This window comes from Polyodon spathula, chromosome 18 (genome assembly GCF_017654505.1).
Source record: "Polyodon spathula isolate WHYD16114869_AA chromosome 18, ASM1765450v1, whole genome shotgun sequence".
Taxonomy (NCBI): Eukaryota; Metazoa; Chordata; class Actinopteri; order Acipenseriformes; family Polyodontidae; genus Polyodon; species Polyodon spathula.
The window spans coordinates 22,496,381-22,524,139 of NC_054551.1; the positions used below are offsets into that span (position 1 = coordinate 22,496,381).

Sequence of the window (27,759 nt, forward strand, 5' to 3'; positions counted from 1 at the left end):
ACATGTGCCTTGTAACTTAAAGGGTTAAAGCTGCAGTGTAACAATCATAAATCTGTACCATATACAGATTTAAAAAATAGTTTGAGATATTTCATAAAAAAAAAAAAAAATATATATATTTTTTCCACCCCTGAGCTACATCAAACACCTCATGCTGCTGCATTATTAGCAGATGCCTTTTTAACTCAGTTACAGGGAGGCACGCGAGAGTCTTAGGGCACAGAAGGGTAAACTATGGAATGGTGGAATATTGAGCAGACCCCAATGTGTTGTAGTGGAAACCTGAACAAAACTGTAGGACACTACACCCTTAACAGTTTCTTTGATCTGTGTGCCAAACTCCTGATTTAATTATTGCTTTTCTACCCTTGTACTGCCTTAGTCTCTAATCAGCTGCTGATATTACCAGATGGTACCTTGAATGACACCTTATGCATTAGCCTGTCAAGTTTAAATGACACACATTAAATGACACCTTATGCATTAGCCTGTCAAGTTTTATTGTATATATTTTTAGTGATGAAATAGAAATATAAAATATACCTCTTTTTTCTTAGTTATTTTTGCTTTCTCTGGCTGTATTAACGATAGTCCAGCGTAGCCAGTCTATCTGCCTACTAAACCACTTTGTAGTGAGAGGATCTCAACAAAGCAACAGCTGGAACCCAGACTAGAGAACCACAGAACTATACCTACGTACATCAAATGGCTCCGAATCCTGTAGCGGACATGAAGCCAATGAGTTGAGTTGCTCCCGAGTTAAAAGAAAAATCTACTAAAAGTGTGCTGTCCCTGCCTTCATGATTCTGTGAAATTAGATATATAAACCAAAATCACATTTAATAAAAGCAGTCATTGACACCAAACCTTATTCATCAAAACAAGTAAAGTATCTCAATAAAATGTGCCTTGAATGTTTTATGAATGAGGTTTGTTTTTAATGCATGTTTGTCATAAATATGGTATAAGAAATGCCTTATACCAGTGCCTTATGTAGTTTAAATATGTTTTGATTTTAATTTCTGTTACTGCTTTCTTGTGCAGCCTTTGAGTTGGAAAATATCAAATTACAATTGTTCAATTAGGGTAAATGAGGATCAGTAAAATTCTTTGACCCTGAAATCAACCATTACCAACTTGTTGCTTAAACACTTTGGAGAAGATTCCTTGGAAGCTTTACTGTGACCCAATCAGTGTGAGAACAAAAACTTTCTGTGGTATTCCACTGCAACCTTCTCTCACCTGCCAGCCTTGCTTGGATGAGCTCACCTAACCATTTCAAAGACGCTGAGTTTTCTCTAATGTAACAGATCATACACACAGTTGGTTAATGTTAAATACCCAAGACCTTTCTATTGTGGTTGCATTTCTGTTCACATCACTGTTCTCATATGCAGCAGTGACACCTCTACTTACAGTACATCATATTTTGCATTAATCAAAAAAAAAAAAAAAAAGTTAATAGAATTTTAATTTCTCTTGTATTTCAAATAGTGTTTATTAATGATTGATAGAAATTGGAGAAACATGAATCTATTAAAAGCACAATGTACTGTTGAATTTTTTTGATTGAAGTGTTTTCAAATTATATTCATTGCATTAATTAATTTTATGCCCTAGTTAACCGTGTCACCTCTGGAAAACGAGATTGGATTACTGTAATCATTTCACTGTTTTAAAACATTCTCATTTCTCATTTAAAACAAAAACACCTCTGAGTCAAATACAGTAGGAATAACTGTTGTTGGTGGACCGTATTTATTTGATTTTATAAAATGCAGCCTCAAGATATTTTGACAGCTTTCTTAGGCTGTGAAAACACGGTACACAAATTGCAACAGAATTAACAATGACATTGAATAAAACTTCTTTCTCACTACCCCATTGTCCCCCAAACCTGGATTTATAATCCCTCACAAGTTACTGATATGTTACATAATTTAAAAAGGCATCCTTTAAATTCCTTTGACAAAAAAAGACCTTCAAATGTAGTAGAAACAGATGCAGACAGACTGCTGATGTCGTTTGTAGTAGAAAGCAGCAATATAAATGGTATGGTCGACGACAAGCCAGTGCATCTATCTTCCATCCTCTTGTGCTCTGTGTTTGTCTCGCACTCTGCCTTCCAGCTCTAGTAATTTTCCATAGAATATTTCTGCCGTGTCTTCATCCAGGTCCATCTAATAATAATAATAATAATAATAATAATACTAATAATAATAATAATAATAATAATACTTCCATCAGCAAATTTGCAATCTTAGCTCAAGCATTTAATCAATTATTGGATCTTTCTGACAATATCTCATTATTTTAAGCAGGTTTGTCTACATGCTGAAGACTTCACCAGCTGAACATGCAGAACTTGTTCATGAAACACATAGTCTGGGTAGTCTAGAGATACGTCAAAAAAAAACCTGCCCCAACAGTGTACTGGAAGTTTTTGAAACATGGTTAAACTTTTCCTTACCTTTTGTGGCTTGGTGTAACTGTTTCCCATTCCTGAAGTATAGCTGGGTTATTTTGCTCGAGGATCTAAGGATTCCGGATTCTGATTAAACAACTAAAACTGTGGCAAAGCAAAAACAATCAATAAGACATTGTGTTAACTGTTTCTGCAATACTAAATATTGCAACAACAGTCAGTATGGAAAAATTACAATATTGTGACATGTGACTACATTTATTTTTGCTATTTTGTCTTCCTTTCTTTGCTGAAAGTTAATACCTGTATCCAGTATTCTAAACTACAGCTCCTAGCTGTGACAAGCATGGGCATAATCTGATGTTGCCACACAGATTTATTGGGCAGGGTTGAGCAATAGCTATACTTGATTCCATTGGGTATGAGAGACACAGGGAATGAATTGCTCTAGTAGTTAAATGGATACACTATCTAAATAATTCATTTCTTACCTGTTTAATACCCTATTACGTGGTTTCTCTATCATTCTCTAATGGCGTTTCTGCTATTATTTACAGTGAAGTACCCTTTTACTGTCTTAGTTTCAGGATTTTATATTTTGTTAGGAGTTGAGTAAGTGTGGAGGTTTCTCCAGCTAAATGTCATACATACCAAAGCCTCTGCTCCATTGTAAGCAGAATGAGTGAACGTGTTGGTGAATATTCTAATCTGAAGGAGAGAGGAACAAAAAACTCTTATTGACACGGATAGGCAAAGCTACAGATCTTTCTAATAGATTAACTGTACAATGGGCTCTTGCTACCGGTCAGTATAGATGTACATTTACTAAAAGATATGTTTATATATTTAAAAGTACCGCTGTAGTGTTAAAATGCCACATAATTGGCATAACCAGCATCCAGAAAAATGATGGAAGGATGCCATAAGTTAAATTTGTCATCACGAGTCCAGGACAAATTACAGATGAATACAAGCCCTGTAAGAAGAAACCCAATGATGAAATGTACTATACATTGCTGTTTAAACATCACACTAAAATCCAGGCATCGTTCATCAGAATATTTAAAAGTGTACTGTGAACAAAACATCAAAAACACAATTAGTAAAGCTTATAAAAAACTGTACACAGAGGAAACTGAATTGTTTGTCCACTTGACTATATAGAAGTGGTACCTTCCACTGCTCATATGTAACTTCTATAGTGCAAATGATAGGGAATGTCCAACACTAAAATAATAATAAGGGTGTTCATTTTAAATAAGGAAAAATCAAGTGGGATTAGACTTTCCTTCTAAAAGGAACAGCGAACACACAGTATTGATAATACCTATATCTACATTGCTTTCCCCCATGTTTGCTGTCAATGGAAGACGCATTAACCTAACCCACATAACCACCTCGCCTTTGGTCCATTTGAACCCATTCTCATTTCTAGGCTCTGGCTTTACCTGCTTGTTATAGTGCCTGTTCAATGCCACACTCAGCAGATCTGAAGCGTATTTAGAGGAGCTGTAGGGCTCCACTCCTTGAGTGTGCTGGTAGTCGTCCAGACTGAATGCAGAGCTTCTGGCATTGCTGGATGACGTCCGTATCAGCTGGGATGTGTTTCCAGGTTGACACAGTAAAGGCTCCAACTCTCTGATCTAAAAGAAATTAAGTTACAATCTTGCTACCCCTTGATTTTTTAAAATTTTTTAAACATGCACAAAACCAACTAGCATGAGAGGCTTTTATAATTATCTCTATAATGTCAGCAATGTTAATTAGATTTTATGCAGTCCCAGACAGTGGGCAAATGTTTTAGCTGTAATTCCTATGAAGTAGATTCTTCAATAGAACACTAAATTTAACAAGAAAATACCCTATACATCTGTAACAATCAAAACAGTATTCGAAGATTGTTTTAAATCTTCGAAGGTTCGTCAGACGGGTTCACGCACTGTGTTTTTCTTTTTGATTTGATTTCTCCATGTTCACAGAAACTGTTTGACTATGTGTGAATACCACAAATCACACATTAAATGTCACTCACATGCAAAATTTAGATTTGTATAAAGCATATTATATAAGCAAATGTTATTAAAATACGCTGCCAAATCGTTATACGTAGCAACTCTAGCGCCGCTGACGTGTGTGGAGCAGGATATAGTACCCAAAGCAGTGGGCTTGTACCTCTAGTGGCTGTATTGCTTCAGTAAAATATGTACTGCATACCCAGTATACAAGACAGTGTAAGAAGTGCTATGGTAGAATATGTTTGAAACATACAAAATACATGCTACCATTAATCATTTTAATTTAGAAAACTGAGCATCATTCGCCCTGCACTGCTCCAGCTCGTGTTATCCAGAGGCAAACCTTTAATTTCTTCAGTCGCCCTCTTGACAGCAAAGTGTAAGCTGTAAGCTGTATTGAAAAAAATGTCTCAAAACCCCTCTTTGTTTGTGATTTTGTTGCATATTTAAATTATGAGTGAATATCTGAATGTGAAAATCCTATGTTCATCCCAGCACTAATTGTATTTACACAGTGTGGTTCCTTGATATACACGCACTTTGTTAAAAAGCATCCTGTCTGCATCAGAAGAAGGCATTATAACAATAACTGCACATAACATTTCTCTAATTGCTTTTTAATGTGATATACAGCCACGGACTGTATTACAAATGAACAGTCTGATTCTCTTTGAATTCAAAAGCTCCGTAAACTGACCAAGGCTAAACGAATATGATTCTCGGAACATATAACTACTGCTTAGCTGAGACTCTCCTTTCTTTGCCCTTTCTAGAAAGACACTATTTCTAACACTACATAATCCATTAGTATGCACTTTTCACTGACATGCTTTTAAGGCATCATAGACAAGACACTATTTTAAGTATGAAAAGTTGCATTCATCGCTCAGGGGTAACATTCATTTAGTTCAGTGAACCAGGCACTTTTAAATAAAGCAAGTACTGGGATGGCTAGATCACATTTAATTGGTTAATTGGTCAGAATTAAAAATACTTGTGTTCTCAACTTAGCTCTAATGTAAAACAAAACAAAAAAGTGCAGTCTCAAGTCCCATAGTCCCATCATTCGTAGATCTGTACTCATCAATATCTACCTTTCTGTCATATATTTGATAACAGGACAAAATTTCATCTTGTACCGTACAAACACTTAAATTCCCACCCTTCAATGGGCAACTACAGAAACAGATTATATTTCTTTGTTCATGCATTTTTAATTTGTCTTTCTAGTCTTTGCACACAGCAGGCAATCAAAAAAATTCCATAAAAGGTCCACTAAAGCTTATCTGAGGATTGGGCATGATTCCTGCATTCAGGTATAGGTAGTCTACTTTCTTATACCTGCAAAACAAATGATTATTATTCCTCTTTCTTAGTTTAATTACAAGTCATAATGTGAATGTGTCAATGATTGCATTTACCAATACTGCAGTAAGTTCTAATCCCAGTTTTACAATCTCTTTCTTATCTCTTATTAGCATTAGCAGCAGAATAAATAAGCATCTTCAAACTGTCCCTGAAACCAAGAGCTGATCTTCTATCCTAGTTGCATTGCCATAGACATATGTAACCCAGGCTAGAGGAACAAAAGTGTCTTTAAAGAAGTAAGAGAAACCTACATTATCATTCATTGGGAATCAGTGTCATGCACATACCCAGAAATATATCAATGTATGTGTAAACAAATACTACTTGATGATCATCATGATATAGTATATTACATCATTGAACAGCATCCACACATACCAAGTTTCAATTGGTATTTATTTATTTATTTAATTCATTTTAACATTACAAAATGAATCATAGAAAAATGTATTCTTATTAATGTACAGATGCTCTTTAGTACTGAAGAAAAGCAATTCAACACATCAGAATACAGATACAGAACTGCTTAAAACCCTTGAAAACAACTTCACCTCACATTACATAAATATGAACTATACAACATTACATAGCTTACTTACTGTGAATGAACATGCTTTACATTTGTATGGAATTGATGCATAGATAATATAATAATACAATGTCTTGTACAACAAAGAAAATCTATAAATGCAAAAAATCTCAATGACAAATATGGGTGGAATTCTTCTCCTAAATGTCATAAGATTTGAGGAAAGGAACAAGCCATATCTGTTATGTTAAGCCTGTAGCTATATTTAATTGTTTTAAAAGCTGTAATATGAAACAAATTTGCAGCGAAGCAGCCAATAAAGCATTTAGCCGATGCTGAGAAATATTAATGTGATGTCAAAGGCTTTCAGGTACACTTAGGTAGCGATGCTAACTATTTATTCAGTGTTGTCACCCGAAGCTAAATATTTAAATATTTTTTGTTTATAAAAAAGTTTGTATCTAACTCTCAAACTTTGTGAAACAACAGAGCCTACAATGAAGGTCCAGATTTACCCACAGTCCTTGCATCAGACCCTGTTTATTTGTATGACCTTCATGATTGAGTGTGAATGAAGGACAGACAGCAGGCAGTGGGAAAACATAATTTTAGTTTAAAACGCTGCTCTTCAAATGACTGCAGATAGTAATACGTATTCCAGACTTCATCACGACCTTCCTCATCAACCACACACATTCATTTCCACACTGCCCTGCTACTTACTGCATACAACTTGTCTTTTATATTTATATAGATATATAACAAATCTTAAGAATACAAACATATTACCTTCTTTCTCTGACCAGCATGTTTAACAAGTAATACTCTGTGAGAATTATTTTAGGTGGGACATAAACAACTATTCGACCTGAAAAATGAAACAAGGACAGGGGGGTCACAAATGTATATTAGACCAAGGGGCATTCAGAACAGAAAATAGGAGGCACTTTTTTACTCAGAGAATCGTGAGGGTCTGGAACCAACTCCCCAGTAATGTTGTTGAAGCTGACACCCTGGAATGCTTCAAGAAGCTGCTTGATGAGATTCAGGGATCAATAAGCTGCTAACAACCAAACAAGCAAGATGGGCCGAATGGCCTCCTCTCATTTGTAAACTTTCTTAATATTCTTAATATTATTTCAAATATTTAAACTTACAAAACAAACAAAAAAAACTTGATTAACAACAGGATATCTATACTGTGCTCGACATGATTACCTATTCCATTTATCCATAACTTGCTATTTTATAGTGTAATATATAAATCAAGTTTCTCTACTGTTTATTTCGTATTTAACTTGTTTTCATAAAGTTTTACCAATATCCTCCTATTGTCAACCAATTGGAAGTGTTTAGTTTAAGAATATTTTACACCCCTAATGCTTAATCTTTGGTGTGTTAACATGACATAAACATTCTTATTTCAAGAACGTTTCGTGAACTTAATTGAACAGGAGTGCAAGAACACAAAGCATCTATGCATGTATAGTTCATTACATTATCTCTCATTTATTATAAAGTGCTAACGCTTTAGTCAGAGAATGCTATTTAAATCGTATTATGGAAAAAAATGGAAGCCATGACCATAACACACTATAACAACCTTATATCATTGCACTTGCATTATGGAAAAACTTGTTCATTACACAAAACTTCCTAAAGCATGCACAACTTTGATCTGAAACCAAGCATTTCTTTACATTGCATACATCTTTAAAAAATATTTCCAATTGCAGTTAAGTAGAATATTTTCTGTTGCATTTAAGAAGAGTCTCGAGTCTGAGATGAAAGAGTTGATTGCGAACCACTTCATTACATCAACATGTCAGAGTACTAAACGTGTTTGTCTACTATAGGATATCTATTTTAAAATGAAGCTAAAACGATGTAAAAGACAAGACAAGGAAGGAACATTAATTAGCGCCACTTAGAAACACTTTGTTGCAAGCTGGCAGCTATCTACTCTAGGTAACACTAGTTACATTGGAATTGATCATGTTTTATATGAAGCAGGCAGTAATAAATAGGGACACTAACTATTCGGTTAAGGATAGGACTGCGGCAAGGAATAGGGTAATCGAGGGAAATAATACTATACTGCAGGTGCTATTCCAATACATGTTAAATGTCAGTACAACTGAAGGATTTAATTCAATGTTTCTGTCCTTTTTAACACCCAGTGCATTTAGCCCCCAGAGTGTGGAACTCATTGCCATTTTCTATTAGAGATGCTGCTTCTGACAATATTTTTAAGTTAAGATTAAAGACTTATTTTTTATAGGTTAGCCTTTTTAACCTGACTTACAAATATAATTGCTTTTAATCTATTTTATTGCTTATTTTAGTAATTTTGTGTTTTATGTATCATTCCTATTTGTTTTTTGTTCTTAAATGTTTTGTTTTTAATGATGTCATTATTATAACTATTATGGATTATTATAATTTTTTTACTAATAACTTTAAGATACTGTGGTATGAAAGGTACTATATAAATAAAATACATTGAAAATTGAATTGAATTGAATTAAAATCAATATACCTTCAAAGGAATTTTGCTACCTTTAAAATGAAAACCTAATATGTAGATCTACATGTCAAGTCTTCTTTCCTATCTGGAACTGGCACCATGAAGGAATGGAGACAAATTCTGTGTTTCAGATAACAAGCATACTGTAGTATTCTTGTGTGTATGGAAGCCAATACAGAAAGCTTCAGTATAGGCAAAAATAAACTGCATTTTTGTCAAGTCTTTTAACTCATAGGAGTTGATGGATGTCTTCAAAAACAGTAGAGGATAACAATGAACACACAATCGATTGAAGAGGGAATTCCCCTAGGATTTGATATTTATTGTTTTCTTTTTACATAATAATTTAGAATAAACTTTTATTTGACTACTTTATGGCTCATGCAACAAGATACAACACAACATATTTTCCTACATTTTACTGGCATTAGGAAATATGAAAATAGCACCGGCCTAATAAATAGATTATACTGTGAACACAGGGCAGGTGTGTCCTAATCCCAGTTCCAAAATCATAGACTACATTTTAAGTAATATAGCTGGCACGACATTTCTAGGGCATTTAAAACAAAAAAATAACTATCTAAAGATAGTATAATAGCACTTTGGTATGTGTGGTGGATGTATTTAATAAAATCTGCATACATACATATCTAAGTATATGGCCACAAACGGCTCTTCCATTCAAAAGTATCTAAAAAATAAAATACACAAATGCAGTTCTTTATACATCATTGTCACCAGCATTTCTAGTGCTTGGTCCCAGAGAATAACATGCTGTTTTTAAAATTTTAGATTACCTTCGTGAGCATTTCTTTCCTTATTTTTAATAATATTTGGCTAAATTGCACCGTTTAGGGTCTTACTTTCAAGCGTTCTTCTACAAAAATGTGCAAGTGTTAATTTAAAAAATATAATAGTTTCTGTATAAGTTTTAACATTTTTTTTTAAACTGAAACAACTTCCAATATAATGCTTATAAACATTGATAGAAAAAAGAAAGGCTTCCATAATTATTAAGGCCACGATTACTATTAAAACAGTTATTATATATTATAATATGGAATTCCCTTTATAGGCCCTTAAAGAGGTCTTTATAACAACGAAAGATCTCGAGAATAAAAAGAAGTACCAATATCTCTGAATTTAGCACACTGAACTATGGTTCTTACTGGCAATTGTTCTTACTGCTCCTTTGTCTTTCTCTTTTCAGTTAATTTGCTGTGGAGGACCTCAAGACACTCCCTCTGAAACCGTTGTTTAGGCAGTGTGACAACACAATAAACAAATATAGACACTGAGCTGATAATTCTCATATATAAATAATGCCCGTCAACCTTCATTGGCTTCCTTGATTGTCTCTTTCTCCCCACATTCCCATCTGCACATACTAGGTGTGTTTCTACACGAAGAAACAAACACCAAAGTCCAGTTTGCAAGCATTGCCTTTGCAAACGCTGTTCCTCCTAGGTTGTGCAGTCTAGAAGACTGCGGTAGATGTCTTGAAATGATGGCCGATCCTTGGTGTCTCTCCTCCAGCAGCTTAGCATTAGTTTGTAGACAGGGTCCGGGCAAATGGCAGGCTGCGGCAAATAGATCTGGAAACAGACAATGAGTAATAATGGTCTGAGGGGTTAGCTTTATGGCAGCTTCAAGATAACCTACTGTTGCAAACCCCTACTGTTGTTGGAATCTTTTAAAGCATTGGTTGCCTAAATGCACATGCCGTTTGAAGCATGTTAGAGCAAATATCGATTTTGATTAAAAAAAGATAAATATACTGTACAGCATCAGGTACCATACTAGTTTGTGAACAATGTGAAATTCTATCCACACCTTCAACTTCTTTTACTCAACCAATTGCCTTCCCAAATGACCGAACTGCTTTGCAACCAGTTACATACTTTTACCTAGGAAGTACCAGATATCAATTTTTAAAATGGTAATGTTTGCAACTACACTGCGTGCGTCTTTGCCTCTTACCTGCCGACCCTGATCCCTGAAGAACTCGCCGGTGTTTTCGATGACCTGTTCGTCTGATAGCTGGGAGTATGGCTGCTCCTTGCAGAAGGTCAGAGTCTCCCAGAGAGTTACCCCAAATGCCCACACATCACTGGCAGTGGTAAACTTGCCCTTAGAAATAAAGAGAAGACATTACTCTAAAGTCGAAGTTTAATTTGATAAAAATACAATAAACATGATGACTGGGGGCAGAAGTGGAGAGGCCAATCATAATGTCATGCCACCCAATCATAACAGGCATTGTCCTCAAATAAAGACTAGAAGTTTTTTGGATCCTTCCTGATATGAGGTCTCCATGCATGATATGGTTAAAACAGGAATAACCTCTCCTTAATCATCGCAGTCAAGATGTTTCTAAATGATGCCGTTCTCACCCAAAGGGCAGCCATGAAATGTTTCAATGTAAAAGTCACTGTTTAAATTGGTTGAAGAGCGAGATATGATATGTTTTAGGCTCACCAACAGAATACTCTCCCAGGACATCCAACGGATGGGCAGTACGGCTCTCCCCTGGATGCGGTAGTAGTCTCCGCTGTACAGGTTGCGGCTCATCCCAAAGTCAGCAATCTTGATGGTGAAGTTCTTGCCAACCAGGCAGTTACGGGTGGCCAGGTCACGGTGAACAAAGTTGAGGGAGGAAAGGTACTTCATGCCCGATGCTATCTGTGTGACCATGTACTGAATATTGGCATAACTGAAACGAAAAAAAAAAAGAATTACCTTAGGATGAATTCCAGTTTTAACAATAGTTAAACATGCTAGTAGAATGAGGCTTACCTGACAGTGGGGGTGTTGCTGGCCAGACAGACCTGTCCCTCTGGCTCGTGACGGGATAAGAACTGATTGAGATCCCCGTTCTCCATGTACTCCGTTATCATACAGAGAGGATCGTTGCAGATACACACTGCCAGAAGGCGGATAATGTTGGGGTCTTTTAATCGAGACATGATCTTAATTTCTTTCAAGAAATCGTTTCTAGAAAAGAGCCCATGTTGAAATATAGTTATTGTTATTAATTACTGTCATTATTGATTTATATTAATTAACCCTACATAAAATTATTCCAAACCATATATCCATATTAAACTCCACACTGTCCAACTAAACTTATCTAAACGATTCAAATCACTTACAAGAATACAAGAAGTATATAAGAATATTACAAATAGTATACTGACCTGGCATTCTTGTTGGCATCTGCTCGTAACATTTTTACAGCTACCAGAACAGGCTGATTTGCAGTGATGTCAAAAGAAAAATCCTTGTCAGTAAACTCTGACATTCCCTCAGCCTCACACAAGTGCACCTGTGTTAGAGAAACAGAACTTTCTTAGGCATACTCTGTTTTCTTTTCAGGGTTTATACATGCTAAAATAAACTAAAATTCAAAAGACGAAACTTTTGACTAGAAGTCTTTTTCAGTGACTCCCATTTTGCAATACATTGCTTTTAGGGCGTGGAATAATTACCAAGAGAATCTGCTAACCAGGCTGCTTACACTGACAGTAATCCAGTTACTGTACTTGTGCACTGTAGTGGCTAAGAATATTCTTCCAGTGGGAATACATTAATGTTGTTTGACAGCTGTAAGAAGTGTATTTATTAACAGAGAGCAATAGTTGATGGGGAACTAGCCTCTCCAAACTGCCCCTCCCCAAGCTTCTCTTTGAAGGTGAGCAGTTTCCTGGGGAACTCCTCGACCGCCACATCCTTCCCGGAGAGCAGATCCATAGTGATAGCTGGAACGGCGTAGGTGTTGCTACCAGTCACTCCCTGCAGGTTCACGATGTCAGCCTCGGCGTAGTGCGGCATACCCTCCTGTCCGCTGGCCGGGGTTTGCTTCACAACCCCGCTGCCGCCGGCCGCTGGGGGAAACAGAAATATATCTATCAGCTTCACAATTCTCTCTGGACAAAGAACTGGCTAAAAAAAATGAATTTAACTTTCTGTTTCAGTGAAAATTTGAAATTCATTGTAAAACAACAGCACAAAAATTATATTTAACAAAGTGTACGGTAACCCTATCCCTAATCCTGTATTCTCACCCTACCCCCAACCCAAACCCTAAGTAAATGCTATCATCATATGTAGTCTGTCTCTATCTCTAACCCTAACCCTAACCCCCAATATTACCAAAATCACTGAACTTAATACTGACCTTAAAGCCACTATTATATTGAAACATTTCTATTCAGACTTGCTCTGACAACACCCCTGCCCTCCACCTCTTCTCACCAGCCTCCTCGGCCGCCTGAGAGAACTCGGGCAGCTTTCTGATCAGCCTGGAAGGCTCCTGGTAGTCGGGCCCCAGGGGGAAGATCCTGTCGTAGGTGGAGTTGGACTCCTGTTCACTGACTGAAGATGAGCGATTGTTGTTGTTGTTATAGGTGAAGGTCTCGCTCTGTAGTGACAGACTGGCAGTCAGTTCATCGTCCAGCATCCGCCGAGAAGCCTGAAAGGAGGATGCTGATTGTGGAAGACATTCGACCACACCAGTTCATCTGGCCATCACTGGACATTGAGGTCTACCGGTAAATAGTTTTTGTATTTAGGTTGTATATAGTATGTGTGTTTTTACCTCAAACATCAATATACAGTGATAAATGCATTCTTAATTTGTAATTCAATACACACAACGATCTTTGGCAGCTAGTGATATAGAGATATTTAGATAGTTTACAGTTAAGATTTACAATTATTTGAATATGAAATACGATGGTTATTACCGTAAAATATACCAAAGTAAACTTTTAGAAAAATGAATGCATCTTTATGTTTACATCCACTCAAGCTAAAGTGTTCCACATTCCTATTGTAAAATGTGATTCATTTCTCTTGCGCTTGTATACAATATATGACTGCACACTTGGATATCATTTTCTAGAAAAGACACATTAATTGCGAAGAGCAGTCCAATCCCTTTTCCTTACCTTCTCCAGTATCTTCTGCCAGAACTGCCTCCACAGGATGATAACAATAATGGCAACCAGGATGAAGATAATGGCCACCAAACAGCCAATCAGAATGCGAGTGTTACTGTCATCCACTTTGTGGGTTGGGTCATCACCTGGAGACATCATCATGAAAAAAAGTAAAAAGAAAATATTTGGGGGCTTTTTTTACATGACTTCATAAAGTAACGATACAATAATTTGCTCAAATACCTTTAAAAACAACCATAAACAAGTTCACTTTAAAGTCCTAAGATACCTTCTGTTTCCTGTAGTTCTTTCTGTTTTGCTAGGAACAAATAATATTGAGCAGCCTGTTAGCCTGTTCTGATGTAAAGCACTATATTAGCTGACATGTCTGAGGTGCTGACTCTTTACCTGGCTGTGTGCTGGTAGGGGTTCCAGGTAGGATTTTTGGTGGAGCTCCGGTTGTGTTGTACATGGCAGTGTCTGAAAGATAAAAGAAAATGAGATGAGTAAGTGAGATCTATGTAGGTTAGGGTGATTGCTCCATTAGCAATCTGTTTCAAGGCCTGGAGATCACATAGTTATATCACATGTACAGTTACAGTCTATCTATATAACTCTTATCCAATGCGATACAACATTCTTTAACACAATTCTATCGACATATGGAGTGCACCAGGAACTTTTCTTGTCTATCTGTCCGCCAGCCTGCATGACGCAATTGCATTTGTACATAATGGTGAATGTAGGTCATTTATGATGATATGATTGTTCTAATTTTGTAATTACAACATGGTGGGATGTATGTTTCTAACATTTTTGTTTAATTAGTTCAGTATTTGTGAAACCTTCGTTGAAGGTTTCTTAAGAGAGTTTGAAGTGTATTCTTGTGGTTCCAATCACTCACTAAACTCACTAAACAGGTGTGTCCAATCACAATTCTGGAGGGCCATTCCACTCCAGGTTTAACAGATAGAACAATCCAATAAACTACTTCATGTTCTGGCTGGAGGTTTAATTGGTTAAATTAAACAATTGAACATGGCTGGAACAAAGACCAGGGATAACTTTGGCCACTTATTCTTTAAAGCAGGGGTCTCCAATCCTGGTCCAATCGATGTCCCTCCTGGTTTTTGTTCCAACTGTACCCTGAATTAATTAGTTGGACCAATTAAGTTAATAATAAGCACTTAATTGCTCCAATTAAGTAATTTATTTTGGACTTTGTTCTAACAGGGTCCTTGATTACTTAATTCATCACCATGGTTCAATTAAATACTGTAACTAAATATATGTAACAATGCTCTGCACTGCTTAATTAAATAATCAAGGACAAGGTGCATCAACCTGACTGGAAGGTGATTTCGCTGAACATCATCCAGGTGTCGGCAAAGTAGTACTGGCACTTGATGGCACTGGCCATGCGGTTTAGGAGGGGTACGGTGACGAAGCGGGCGCTGGGGTTAACATCGTCCAGCACCAGGACGGAGGAGATGGGGTTGGGCTCCCAGTCATTGGTCTCTGAGCGGAAATAACACTGCACCTCTCGAAAAATCTTCACCCCCTTTGAAAACATGTTGTTACAGTGAACCTGCACAGAAATAATTGAAGATAAGCACAGTGCATTTCACAGACTAAAAGTACTTCAGAGAACAATTGTGTTAATTAATATATGGAACACAAATGAGATTTTGCATAACAGACTATTTACATACAACTGCAATATCCAGAAAGTCCAAAAACTGACAGGTAAAATGTTCTAATAAACCAATGCAACAGTACTGTATATCAACTCCAACATCCTCCTGTACCTTCATTGTGGTGAAGTTCCGGATTCTGTCAAACTCAAACATAATCTCCACATAGTTGGTGGTGAAGCTCTCATTGGACCAGCCCACATAATCATAGCCAGGCCAGACATTGTACACATGGCTCTGTGTGAAGTCATCCAGACCCCACACTCCATCGGTCAACTGCCCAAGACCCTCTGTCATACTGAAAGACAGGAAGCTCTTCTTAAACACATCTTTGGGTCTAATAAATCTTAATGTAACCCGACTGAGATTAAAAAATAAACCTAATATTTGTATTACCATGCACAGATCAAAACTCTAGTCAACGCAGGTAACCCTGTGTAAAGTGTATGTTTATGTCAGAGAATATGCAACAACGACAGAATCTGCATCAGTGCTGTAATATTTTACTACCACTAGATAGCAGTAGTTTTCTACTAGTAGTTGGTTTTCTACAGTACATTTGCTGTAAGTGAAGCACAAATAAAAATTGTTACAGTACAATTTCAGTTAAATAGAAAAAGCAGCCGTGTACCTGTAACCAACTGCGCCATCATAAACCGAGTCATTGAGGTAAACATTATAACCTCTTGGCACAATGATCTGCTGTCCTGCTGGAGCATTATAGGAGACCAGACCATCTGCGGAAAAATCATGGCTTATTAAATATTCTTATTAGCAGCACCATGATCAGCATACATGATCAGCATAACATGTTATTCTGTGTTTAAATAGGGGGCTGATCTTAAAAGCATGGTTGTGTGTGAGAGAAGGCACTGCAGGTGTGTGATTAAAGATGTGCTAATTTGGTAATTGTGGAGCATAAAGTCAAAAGTTTGGGGAACCAATTTAGTTGCTTCTGTGTGTTCTGAAATAATTTGGGGGTCTATTTAATATCTAAAGGTAATGGGGTCAATTTAATTAAAATCTACACAGTGGCAGATGTAAATACCATCACCAGTTAAATCATTAAAATAAGGGGACTTTTGTGAAAACCATCATCTTTAACCATCAGTGTGGTAAGTACAGTGCCAGATTTGGTCATATTATTACCATTTGAATAGACCTCAGTGCTTCCATAGAACAATAGAAATCATACCACACCTCAGCTGGAAAAACACATCTAAATATAAATAGGTTACGAGCTGTTGAATAATGAGATCTCTCTAATCACGAATGCTAGTGAGTTTTAAACTCTGTTGTAAATACGGATAAATTATGTAGAATCCGACAGCACTTATTGATATTCTTACCCTTTGGTAAACTGATAAATAGAATAACAGTGAATATATCCAAAAAATACAATCTATTTCCTCTATAGAGTGAACATACTGTAAATAAAGTGCTAGATTCCAACAAGAACAATCCGATTCTAAGTCCCACAACCTGGACGTTTCTGTTTCTGTTTAAAGTTCACTATCTTCCCTTTTAATTGGTTTTGCAACAGATGAGGTCTAATATTTTCTTATAGTTCATGTGCTGGTAAAACAACGTAAAGAAACAACAAAGGAAAACCTTGTTGGATTTATATGTACAGAGAGCCAACAACAAGTAAAACAAATTGCTTATAAATGTACAATGACTTGTATGCCAACTATACGTTAGACTCTGAGTTTCTGACTGTGTAATAAAGCTGGATTTATATAAGAAATGACAAAGCAGTACTGTCTTTTCTAATTAAACCCACCAGCCGTCCAGACAACTTTATTAACTAATACTTGTGTAGATTTTTTCCATGTCATTAATATTATGGCATTTTATTTAACTGCCTGTGGTGAAATACATATTGTACAAAACAATGTTTCTGGAACTGATGTGTGCCAAATGATCTTAAAAGATACTGTGTAAGGATTGAAGGTCCTTTTGCATTGTAGATTGTCTAGTTTTATTTTCTGTTATCTGTCAATAGTGGGTGACTTAATAGAGTGGTGTACAGGTAAAATCACATTCATCTGCTGAGCCTCATTTAGCAAATAGACAGTGTCTAACCCTGTAGATTGGCTTTGAGTGGTATTTTTACATAGCAGAGTGACATATTTGGCTTCTGCTGTATTATCTACAAGACAGGGTGCATCATATCGCTTATTCGCTGTTGAGCTAAACCAACAAAGATCACCACCTAGGCAGAGGCTCTCAGTGGTACATTAGTGACATTGTTGAAAAGACAGAAAATAGAACACATATCTGGAACTTTACTTTTTGAGCTGTATTTATATTAGGCCTTTTTCTTTCTGGTAGCATGCCTTTTCCACTCACTATCACTGGTCTCCCTGGCTAATCTAAACTTTCACACTAATATGATCTACTCTTACAGCTTTCTGAAATGTAGAAACTAATTCCCCAGAAAGACAAGGCCTTGTTTCCATTGAGGTCCCTGTGAGCTTAATGTTTTATTATCATCAAGGATTAACAGATAATTAAGCAAGTACATATAATATAAATTTGAAATGCTAAATGTGTTAAATTAAATTGAGTGCTGAAATGATCAGGTCAGCTTTGACAGCGATTGGAGCTCACCTAACCACTCACAACCATAGAGCTCGACCCTCATGCACACGTTCATGGAGTGATCAGTCACAGGGATGAATCGAACGAATCTGGCGATGATGGGAGGCTCCAGATCCTTCAGGACAATGTCATAGGCGTTTTTGTTCCCTTCGATTAACTTTAAGAGAATCAAGAAATGGATTAACCTTCAATGATGGGCATGATATGAACACTTAAAATAAAAAAGTGGAATACACATAAGCAACATATTGCAATCTTTAGAACATCACAAATATAGGGCTACAAATAAATATGATAAATAAATATTTTTAAAATTATTATTAAATAATAAAAAAGATGTTTCACAGCACAGGACAATGTGAAATTAATTTGAACCAGATTGACCAATGGGAGCTGTCCAGACAGTCCCGCTGATGTTCATGGCCACTTGGTCTGGTTTCTTGGGAGAGCTGCGGAACACTTGCCTGCTTCCCAAGGCGGTTCTTTCTAGATATCCAGCGGCTCCCATCCCGACTGTATTTGATTTTGTACATCTGAGCAAACTCGTTGCCGTGGCCCCCAGCATGGCGTCCCTGTGACCCCACCAGGGTTATAAAGTGCAGAGTGCGCAGGTCAATCTCAAGGAACTCTTTCAGGTTATCTGGCTCCACAGGGATCTCGGGGCACCAAGCTCCATCCCCTTCTTCAAAATCAAGCCTGGATCCAAAAAAAAGAAGTAGTCTTGTCTTTGAGGTGAAATGAAATGAATAAAAAAAATCAGCACAGCTTTATGACCTGTTGTTATTTTCATGTTCTATGGCACGTTTAAATCAAACTTCAAGACACACCTAAGTTAAACAAATAATAGGTTGGATTTGTAACTGGAGGATGTGTTTTAAAAAAGCCTAAAAAATGTTTGCTTTAAAAAAAAAACATAAAAAAACTGATGGTGTTCAGATGTTCACAGATGCTGTCCTGCCATTATTATTCACTCAAGAAATTTGTATTTCTTTGTACCTCAATACTATAGTCAACATGTAGTTGTTCAAGGGCCAGTGTATAAACATTATCTTCAAAGAATGAAAATAATAACCTACCTTCCATATTTAGCTGCGGTAGATTCAGACCACTGACTGGATGCTGTGATATCTTCGTCTTGAATCTGCCCCCCAGACATTCCAAGAGGATAGCGGCACACACCTACGATATCGTTTCATCATTAAAACCCTTTTAAAAGCTTCTCTGAAAAGAAGCTTAGCAATCAAAATGGCTTCAGACAGGAGCTTATTGTTGATTTTATAATGACTGTTTAACATTTCCTAATCCTAGACTATTTTACTTTCTGATGTGGACTGTACACCACAGCTCACAGTCACAGCAACAACACATAAACGTCATGATAACCAATATTTTAGTGCTGGTATGCTGTGCTTTATAATGCAATTTTGATTGTGAGCACCTAACCATGCAGGAATTCTTGCACTGCCACACACTTTGGGTCTAATTCTATAACCAGAGTGGACATGGAACGTTGTGATATTTTTTAATTGCACAATACCACACAGGGTGTGTAGTGGTTCAAAATTGTGCAGTATTTTCAAACCTACTAGTTACAAATCATATCTATATCCACAAGTGGACAACAGAAATGCCAAACATATGTTAGCAGTAAAAACATATACTTCATTTTTTATGGAGAACTAAACGTCAGTACCAATATCATTGAGAGTCATAATCTCTCCCAGGAAGCATGGAAGTTAAGGTTCTGTATGAAAAGCAAATTCCATATCAGTGTACCACCTCAAATACAATACTGTCCAGTACAATTACTGTGCCATTGCCAAGAAGGTGAAGAGGTCAACTTAAACATCTAATTTTGCCATTTTCCTTTTACTTAAAAAAACCCAACACAGGTCAATCACTTGCCAGAATATGAACTAGAGAAACTCTCCAAACAAATTCGAGCCTTTTTAGCACATTCTAAGTAAAAGGCATACCACAGTTATAGGAAATGCTATTTTAGAATAACATTTATTATTACATCTAAATAAAGCCAGTGGGTGGACTAACAAATTCTTTCAGTTGTTCTGCCAGCCTAAACAGTGTTTGTGTTGCTGGCTATTAAATACCAGGTACAAAAAAGAAGTACAATTTAATGTGTGGTCTCTGAGGTGTATATATCATTTAATACAATTAAAAGTAACTATAGATATAGTATTCACAAAAATAGGTAGGGTTACTCAATTATCACAAAGCTTGCCTGTGTTCTCCCAACACAGTATCAAGATATTCAACATACTGTATGTATTTCCCACTGATTGATGCTATATTTTACAACATTACACAGTAAACTAAACTAAGGTGAGCTGGTCTTTATATGACACTGGCCATATGGAAGAAGCTTATATTTTGAGTCTGTCCTTTAGTCAATTAAAATCCAGCCTGAACACTAAAGCACTTTATTTTGCAATAGACCCATGCAGTTCCCTCCATTGACTTAATCAAAACATAAACATTTTAGGTGAAATGAATTCTCCAACATATTATTCTGGCAAAACTTAATCCTAGACAGTGCAAAACCACTGATGCCATACAGTATGTGAATAGAAAATGCTGGAAGGTAGCCATTCCTACATGTAAACCTAAACTTTGAAAAAAAAAAAACTATTAAGAAACATGTATTTACTGTTACTTAGATTAATGTGCATCAGAAGTAAACTAATAGCACTTGTCAGAAATCAACAACAGTTTTGCATGGGCTTTGGACTATTAGGAGCAAACCTACTTTTCATCTCGTTAAAGAAAATGTGTAGCTGAAAGATGGACAGAAGAAAAGTCTACTTGACTTCCCCAGGTAGGAGTATGGTTAACTCAATTAAAATCCATGGCTTCTCTACACTCTCTGAACCAGTAATTATTGTCCCAGAGAGGCCAGATCAGGACATTTGGATGGGTCCTGTCAGGGTGTCATCAGGTCATAAACAGGAACAGATACATTACAGTGTGCACAAGAGGGCCTCACTGTCCTGGTGACAATGATAATTACAAAAACATATGTGTGAAGGTGCCAGCAGCAGCAATAATTGTGGTGAGATTTTAAAGGAAACCTCTGAGGGTTCAATTTGGCAGTTTTTATTTCATCCAAAATAGAGCTGAATAGCATGCAAAAAAAAAAACCTTCCAGATGGACCACTGATGCTGATCACCCCTTAATTAGCACAACCTTTTATTATGGACTCTCACTGTGTCTGATCCAGGATTATTATGATATTACCTTCTTCTATCGTGGCACAAATAAGAAAGAGGGAACCTCTATGTGGATTTTGTCCACTAGAACCGTTTGGGACAGTTCAGACTTTTCAACTCATGTTGCAATGCATTCTGGTACGTTTTACCTGTCACAGCAGGACTACACTTACCAGAATGCATTGGGGTGTTAGTTGAAAAGCCACATCTGTTCCACACTGTCCTTGTGTACATGAAGTCATATGGTCATCCTAATTTTGCAAGGCATGACTTTTATAAATCACAGTTCATTATTCTAATAATAATAATAATAATAATAATAATAATAATAATAATAATAATAATAATAATAATAACTAGAACTGCCAGGCAGTTTTACGGCTTCCAAGCCCCAGTACCAGAACCAAACACTTAAGCAATTACTGGAAGAAGCGGGTTTAGTTAAAAAAAAAATGCATCAAACAGCCATTTTGGCTTCATGTCAACACCATTTTTTTAACAGTCAGTTGAATTGCTACAGTGTCAAGGATGATGCTTGTGAAGTTTGGAGTTAGTCAAGTAAATTGTCAACGGACGCAGGTTTAAATTTCAAATGTAAACATATAATTGGCGGCCATCTTGCTTTATAAAACATCACCATTTTCACATGTTTGTATCCCATTGTTACTGGGACAATAACTGCCAAGCTTGGAGTTTGTTGGTCAAACGGTGTTCAAATAGCAGGGGTTTGCTGTTAAGGACGCTTTTCATTAAAGTTTGTGGCAGCCATTTTGACATTAAAATTTATCTCAGAAACTTCTGCTTCGCAAACTTGATGCGGGTTTGGATGCTGATGATATATGCCAAGTATCAGATCAATGGCTTCACCGGTTCCCAAGAAGAAGATTTCGAAAGGTTTTTAAAAAAATGTGTCAAACGGCCATTTATCTAATAGCTAGTTAATATAATATACTGATAATATCAACTACTTCATCAAGTGAAGCTTCTAAAAATATACATTTTTCATAGTGGAAAAATACCAGCTTTGGTCCTAGTTGGTTACTGAATGAAGCCCTCAGCCGTTCCTCCTGGTCTGCTGGCCTTGGCAGTTGCACAAAAACCTGGCAACAGCTCAGAGCTGCAGAGTCGTTTTTCATGCTCTGATTTTTCCATCCTGCAGGCTCTGAAAAGCTTGCTTGTTCCATGATGTTTGCTGTCTAACCGCTGACTCCAACCCACACACAGAATACACCCACCATACATCATCTCGAACTGTGCTTACATGTACCATGCAGTCAGTGTTTCAATTCCCTTTTTCGATTTGAATTTCAAATTTATCTAACTTAAATCACATTCCATATCACAATCACATTCACAATCACATTTTAAAGCTAATTGTGTAACAAAGATATATACAATAACTACCCTTATCATTATATATATATATATATATATATATATATATATAGAGAGAGAGAGAGAGAGAGAGAGAGAGAGAGAGAGAGAGAGAGAGAGAGAGAGAGAGAGAGAGAGAGAGAGAGAGTATAAAAATGAACACTAGCGGTGTACAGGTAATTTCTTTCCCCCTGAAACAGTGAGTTTGTTAAATAGTTTCCGATTGCAAATCTATGCCAAACTCACTGTGTTAGGGAGGGAACTGTTGTTTAGCTAGTGTACTGTTTTGTGTGTAAATATGTAACCTTATGATTCATATGAGGCTATGCATTTCCAGGAAACATACAGACTGCGAATGCAAGTTTGAATGTTCTCTCCTGCTTTGAAAATGTCTGGAATGTTTTAGCCACAGGCTCCAATGTTGTCTATTGAATGATAAACCATTGTGATTGTTACAAACCCACAGCCTGGAAGATTGAATGAAATGTACAATTACATCTGCCTGTGGGATCAGTGTGATGAAGACTTTATATTTGACTGCGTGAAATGTTGGATTCATAACTAAAAAGATATGGTTACAGCATGCTTCACAGACCCCAATTAGTTTTAATCTTGGACTGCTTTACCTGAAGTAAACTCAAATTTTTCTGGTCATTGTACTCCTTCCTTCACACACTGTATTCTATTAATAAAACACGGAATGCTTTACAAAAGGGGGAAGTTCGTTGACTGCAGCCAGGAGAAGAGAGTTTACAATCTGTTTACATTTTGTTTGTTTGCTTTGAAATGCCCCAGACAAACTCAAGAGTATTGTTAGGGTTTTGTGTCTGCCAAAAAAAGACTAAAATTAAAATGTAATGTGAATCTGGATCCCCGACTGTACAATTATCCTCTTTTGAAATGCTATCAAGTACCACTGCACAGATGTAGGAAGACTCTTTAAGAAATACTTTTCTTAAGCTTTCTGCTGTCCATGGCATCTTGCATTTTTAACATCTTTTCACTCTTTTGGTACAGCACTAAACTTAGTCCATCTAGTATATTTTATGAATATGGCTGTATTTTTTTTCATGGTTATCATGATGTTTGTGAAATCTGACGTATAATAACTGTAGAGAAAAGTGATCAAACTACAGGCCGGTTTATGATGAATCCTAATGTTATTTCTGCCACAACTAGTTAATAAACATATTACATTGGAACAAATGTAAGGGTATGTTCTCCTTAGTAAATTAAATGTTATTATTTGATTGACAGCTGTTTTCAACTTCAGTAACCAGTAACCCTTAATGGTCTACAGTGATTATTGGTGGTGAATAACTATAATTTACTGATAGTTGAGCAATTGAAATCTCACCAATGCACAGCATGTTGCATTCTGCTTTGCTGTTTAAAGACAATGGTGGTGTTGTCATGACACACAAACGGTTTCAGCAGTCTCGTCTGTGGCTTTATGTAAGACGTGAGACATCACATTATTGCTCGGAATCTCACAGATAAGCTTCCTGTATATTTTTAAAGGGTGAGTAGCTTCAAATGACACTTCATTCTTTTTTAACACATCTTTTTAATATATTTTTAGGAGGTTTACAATCACTCTCCGTGGTTCTCAGAGCTGTTGCTCTAATATTGAATTTGAATCATCTCTCCGTCTAAGAATCCACCTGGCATTGTCACAGTCTGAACCCTTATTGTAACCCTTGACTCTGTCTGTACTGATTCCAAATTAATCACATGATGCTGTCAACTCTGCTCCATCTGCCTTCTACATACTATTAATATAGAGCCAACAGGGTTGAAAGGTAACAGCGTTTTGATTCCACAGGCACACTTAATGTCAAGTGGAATCTGATACTGAAAAAAATATTCAAATTCAACATTGAAGCAAAATAACTCAGATCTAATCAGTATGATTGGACAGTACAATGTATTGTATGTTTGCTTGTAAAACTACACAATCCACCTATTGGCTTAGCTCAAAAATAGTTTTTGCCTTTAAATTAAAACGGTACTTACAACTGTTTAATGTGGACACCTCCTTCACAGTCAGACACCTACTGACAGAATCGGAACAGAACTATCTTGTAGATAAAAAGAAAAAATCTCACCTGGATTGACTTGAGTTCTTGCAGCACCCAACAGATACAGCAGCATCAACAGAATGAAGTGCATCTTGGGAAAGTATTTCATCTCAGAAAGAGAAAGAAGTACCGTTCCTAAAATATAAAAGTCAAATAAATAAATACATAAATAAATATGCATTTACCTGACCTGTTACATTCTTTTTATAGATGATTTTGGCTTATTCTAACATTCCAAAAAAAACCCACATAACTGATTATACCACATACCTTATACGTATTTATTGCAAATTAGGTTTGTATAGATCAATGATAATCAGTATTGCAGCTTGTCACTAATCTATCTGGTAAAGCCTGCTTCATTGGCTACTAGTGCTTACATGTATACTGTATGTACTATTGGCTTGAATAGGAGCCCTCTCTCAGTCCCTTAACTCTTTATACATCCAACAAGCCATGACAGGGATGGAAATAAGATTCCCATTGCACAAAAGACCAACTAGCAACTAATTAGAGAACAACTTAATACACTTATGGAGTCCACAGGTAAACCAGGCCTGGCTAAGTCCGAGACAGATAGGCGCAGTGTGGCACCGCTGGGCATTTTCACAGTGCAGTACCGCTAGTCTGCACCCGACACACAGGAGCAGTATGACCACCGTGGTACAGTAGTTGTCAGTACCACACCGTAACCTATGTACTCGAATATACATTTAAATACATGACCAAAAGTTTTGCATCACCTAGTAGAATTAACATTTAAAAAAAGAAACTATATGAACATAATTTCAATATTTTATTTAACATCATGCAATATAATAAACTACAAAACGATATCAAAAGTCTACTGGAAACTACAATAGCAGTTCATGTTAGATTTTGAAATGTCACATTTTTCAATTTTTGGAAAACTACAAAGCAATGTGTAATTTCAATATGTCAGCATAACATTATTAATTCTATAGGGCGTGGTGCAAAACTTTTGGCCTTAGATGTGATGCCCCCCATTTTTTTTTTCAACGTTGTTTTTCTGTCATCTATATGCAGGTGTATGAAATGAGCGATCTGAGTTTAGCAAGGAAACATACAATACGTTGCTGACAGCAAGTAGCCTACTACTAAAGTGTTAGAAAAGATATCCTTTTACAGCCAGTTATTTAGTAAAAATAGTAGCGAACTACAATAATAATAATAAAAAAATATTGTGCAGGAGCTTTTAAATAATTAAAAAAGCATCAACAGGAGTGACTCGACATCTCGGTTTGGTGCCAGTCAGACATTACATCAGCCCATGTGACCAGCACACCACCGAGAGCAACTGCTTAGCCAGAAACAATCACTGCAGTATGCCATAGTACAAGTAAAGTGGATTGCAGTGATAGTAAATCATGGTAAATTCATAGATTCAATAAACAATGTAGACTTATAGTAGGTAAGGTAGGGTGGCCTACGGCTTTTTGAAAGTTATAACAAGGAGTAATTTGTTCTCACTACCTTATATTCTTGGTATCTTGGCATTCAACTTTTAGCATCACCCTATTAATGTTTGAGCTCAGCAAGGGATTAAGTCCCAACGGGACAGCTGTGTTTGACATTATGTACACAAAGTATAATACAATGAAAAAGAGTTTAATGTTCTGCTAGTTTCTGCCCAGATAGTGGTTAGTCCAGCATGCGCTAGGCTGCCTCTTATGAGCTCAGCAGGCTGAAAAACAAAAGCAGACAGAAAATATTAAGTGAACTGGGTCTGCTTTGGTAACTGAGGCACAGAAAGTATGCTGGAAATAGATAATAAATTACCCACTTTTATAACAGAATTGGACTGGACAACCTAACAACTCATACAGCTTGCCTGAGGCAACGCAGTGAGTCAATGGCTTTCAAACAAACAAATCCTGTCTTTTAATTGTCTGTTTGAATACAAGCACCAAACTACCTTATTGGGGATTTCCAACAATACGGCTAAATCATTTATGATTTCAAATGTTATACAATTATTGCTTTGGTTATTGGGGAAGTGTGGTGTTAGCACATGCTATTCTTAATAAAACAATATACTTGGTAATGCAATCCCCAGTAAAAGCACTGCTAATTAGAGTGCCAGGTTCTAGGTTTTATAACTATTACAAATATGTGTCAATATTTGTACTAGTTGCAATGGTAGAATTACAACAGAGTACATAAGATTCCAGAAACACCAACATCATACTGTATACAGTAAGGAAGGTTTTGGATTTCTCTGCAGAGGAAAAAGTAATCTAATTTATGGTGAATATAGTGAATGCAAAAATTCATTAACAGTCAAGCATTTAAACCAATTCCCCAAACACAGAGGCCTCTATTATAAACTTCTGAACAAGAAATGTAGTTTACTCAAGAACTCCAGGGAGTTTAGGACTAGTCACGCTGTCCAGCAATGCAAATAAAGAGAACAATTATGAACTAGTTATTAGCAGGAAATAACCAAGACCCAAACATCCTCTTTTCTGATTTAAAACACATGGGTTTAAGATCATATCAAACTAATACTGGCTTGACTGAATCAACCCAAGCACCAAATACACTTTAATATTTAGTCAGCATGTAACTATTAATGCTAACTTTTTTGGACATTCCGTCAATAACAATACAATTATGTATGAACTAACATATTGTAGGGAAATAGGTCAACGCAGGCGAAGGGCAGGGACGATCCCGGGACCTCTCGTACAAAAGCATAGTGCTGATACCACTGTACAAAAAAGCCTTCTCATTTGCAAGTGTATATCGGGCTTATATCTTCTTGTGTGATTATATCACCTACCAGCCCTGCTGCTGCCTTCCCCCGTGCACGCTACAATATAATTTTCTACAAAAACATTTAATTGGACTTCAATTTATATAAAGTAAACATGGACTAATGATGCCCTGTGTTTGTTTGGCTTTTAATAAAGACACATCTGAAGTGTCATTACTGGTAATTAATGTTATCTTT

General features: G+C 36.5%; 1 protein-coding gene and 1 pseudogene across 3 annotated transcripts in view; both read right to left on the minus strand.

The window, feature by feature from the left end:
- Window positions 1-1,914: 1,914 nt before the first annotated feature.
- On the minus strand, window positions 1,915-5,018 carry LOC121330706 (annotated as a pseudogene).
- Window positions 5,019-8,815: 3,797 nt separating this feature from the next.
- ddr2a (discoidin domain receptor tyrosine kinase 2a) overlaps window positions 8,816-27,759 on the minus strand; it is a 36,408-nt gene continuing 17,464 nt past the window's right edge. For all 3 annotated transcript variants that reach the window (XM_041217746.1, XM_041217747.1, XM_041217745.1), the window contains exons 2-17: window positions 24,813-24,920; window positions 19,182-19,284; window positions 18,570-18,801; window positions 18,115-18,262; window positions 16,133-16,238; window positions 15,616-15,799; window positions 15,152-15,395; window positions 14,216-14,287; window positions 13,817-13,953; window positions 13,122-13,338; window positions 12,522-12,751; window positions 12,065-12,192; window positions 11,664-11,861; window positions 11,346-11,580; window positions 10,848-10,997; window positions 8,816-10,462 (exon numbers count right to left, since the gene is read on the minus strand). In XM_041217746.1, coding sequence (XP_041073680.1) covers window positions 10,331-10,462; window positions 10,848-10,997; window positions 11,346-11,580; window positions 11,664-11,861; window positions 12,065-12,192; window positions 12,522-12,751; window positions 13,122-13,338; window positions 13,817-13,953; window positions 14,216-14,287; window positions 15,152-15,395; window positions 15,616-15,799; window positions 16,133-16,238; window positions 18,115-18,262; window positions 18,570-18,801; window positions 19,182-19,284; window positions 24,813-24,894 — 2,598 coding nt within the window. In that variant the 5' untranslated portion in view covers window positions 24,895-24,920 and the 3' untranslated portion in view covers window positions 8,816-10,330. The remainder of the gene's footprint in view (window positions 10,463-10,847; window positions 10,998-11,345; window positions 11,581-11,663; window positions 11,862-12,064; window positions 12,193-12,521; window positions 12,752-13,121; window positions 13,339-13,816; window positions 13,954-14,215; window positions 14,288-15,151; window positions 15,396-15,615; window positions 15,800-16,132; window positions 16,239-18,114; window positions 18,263-18,569; window positions 18,802-19,181; window positions 19,285-24,812; window positions 24,921-27,759) is intronic.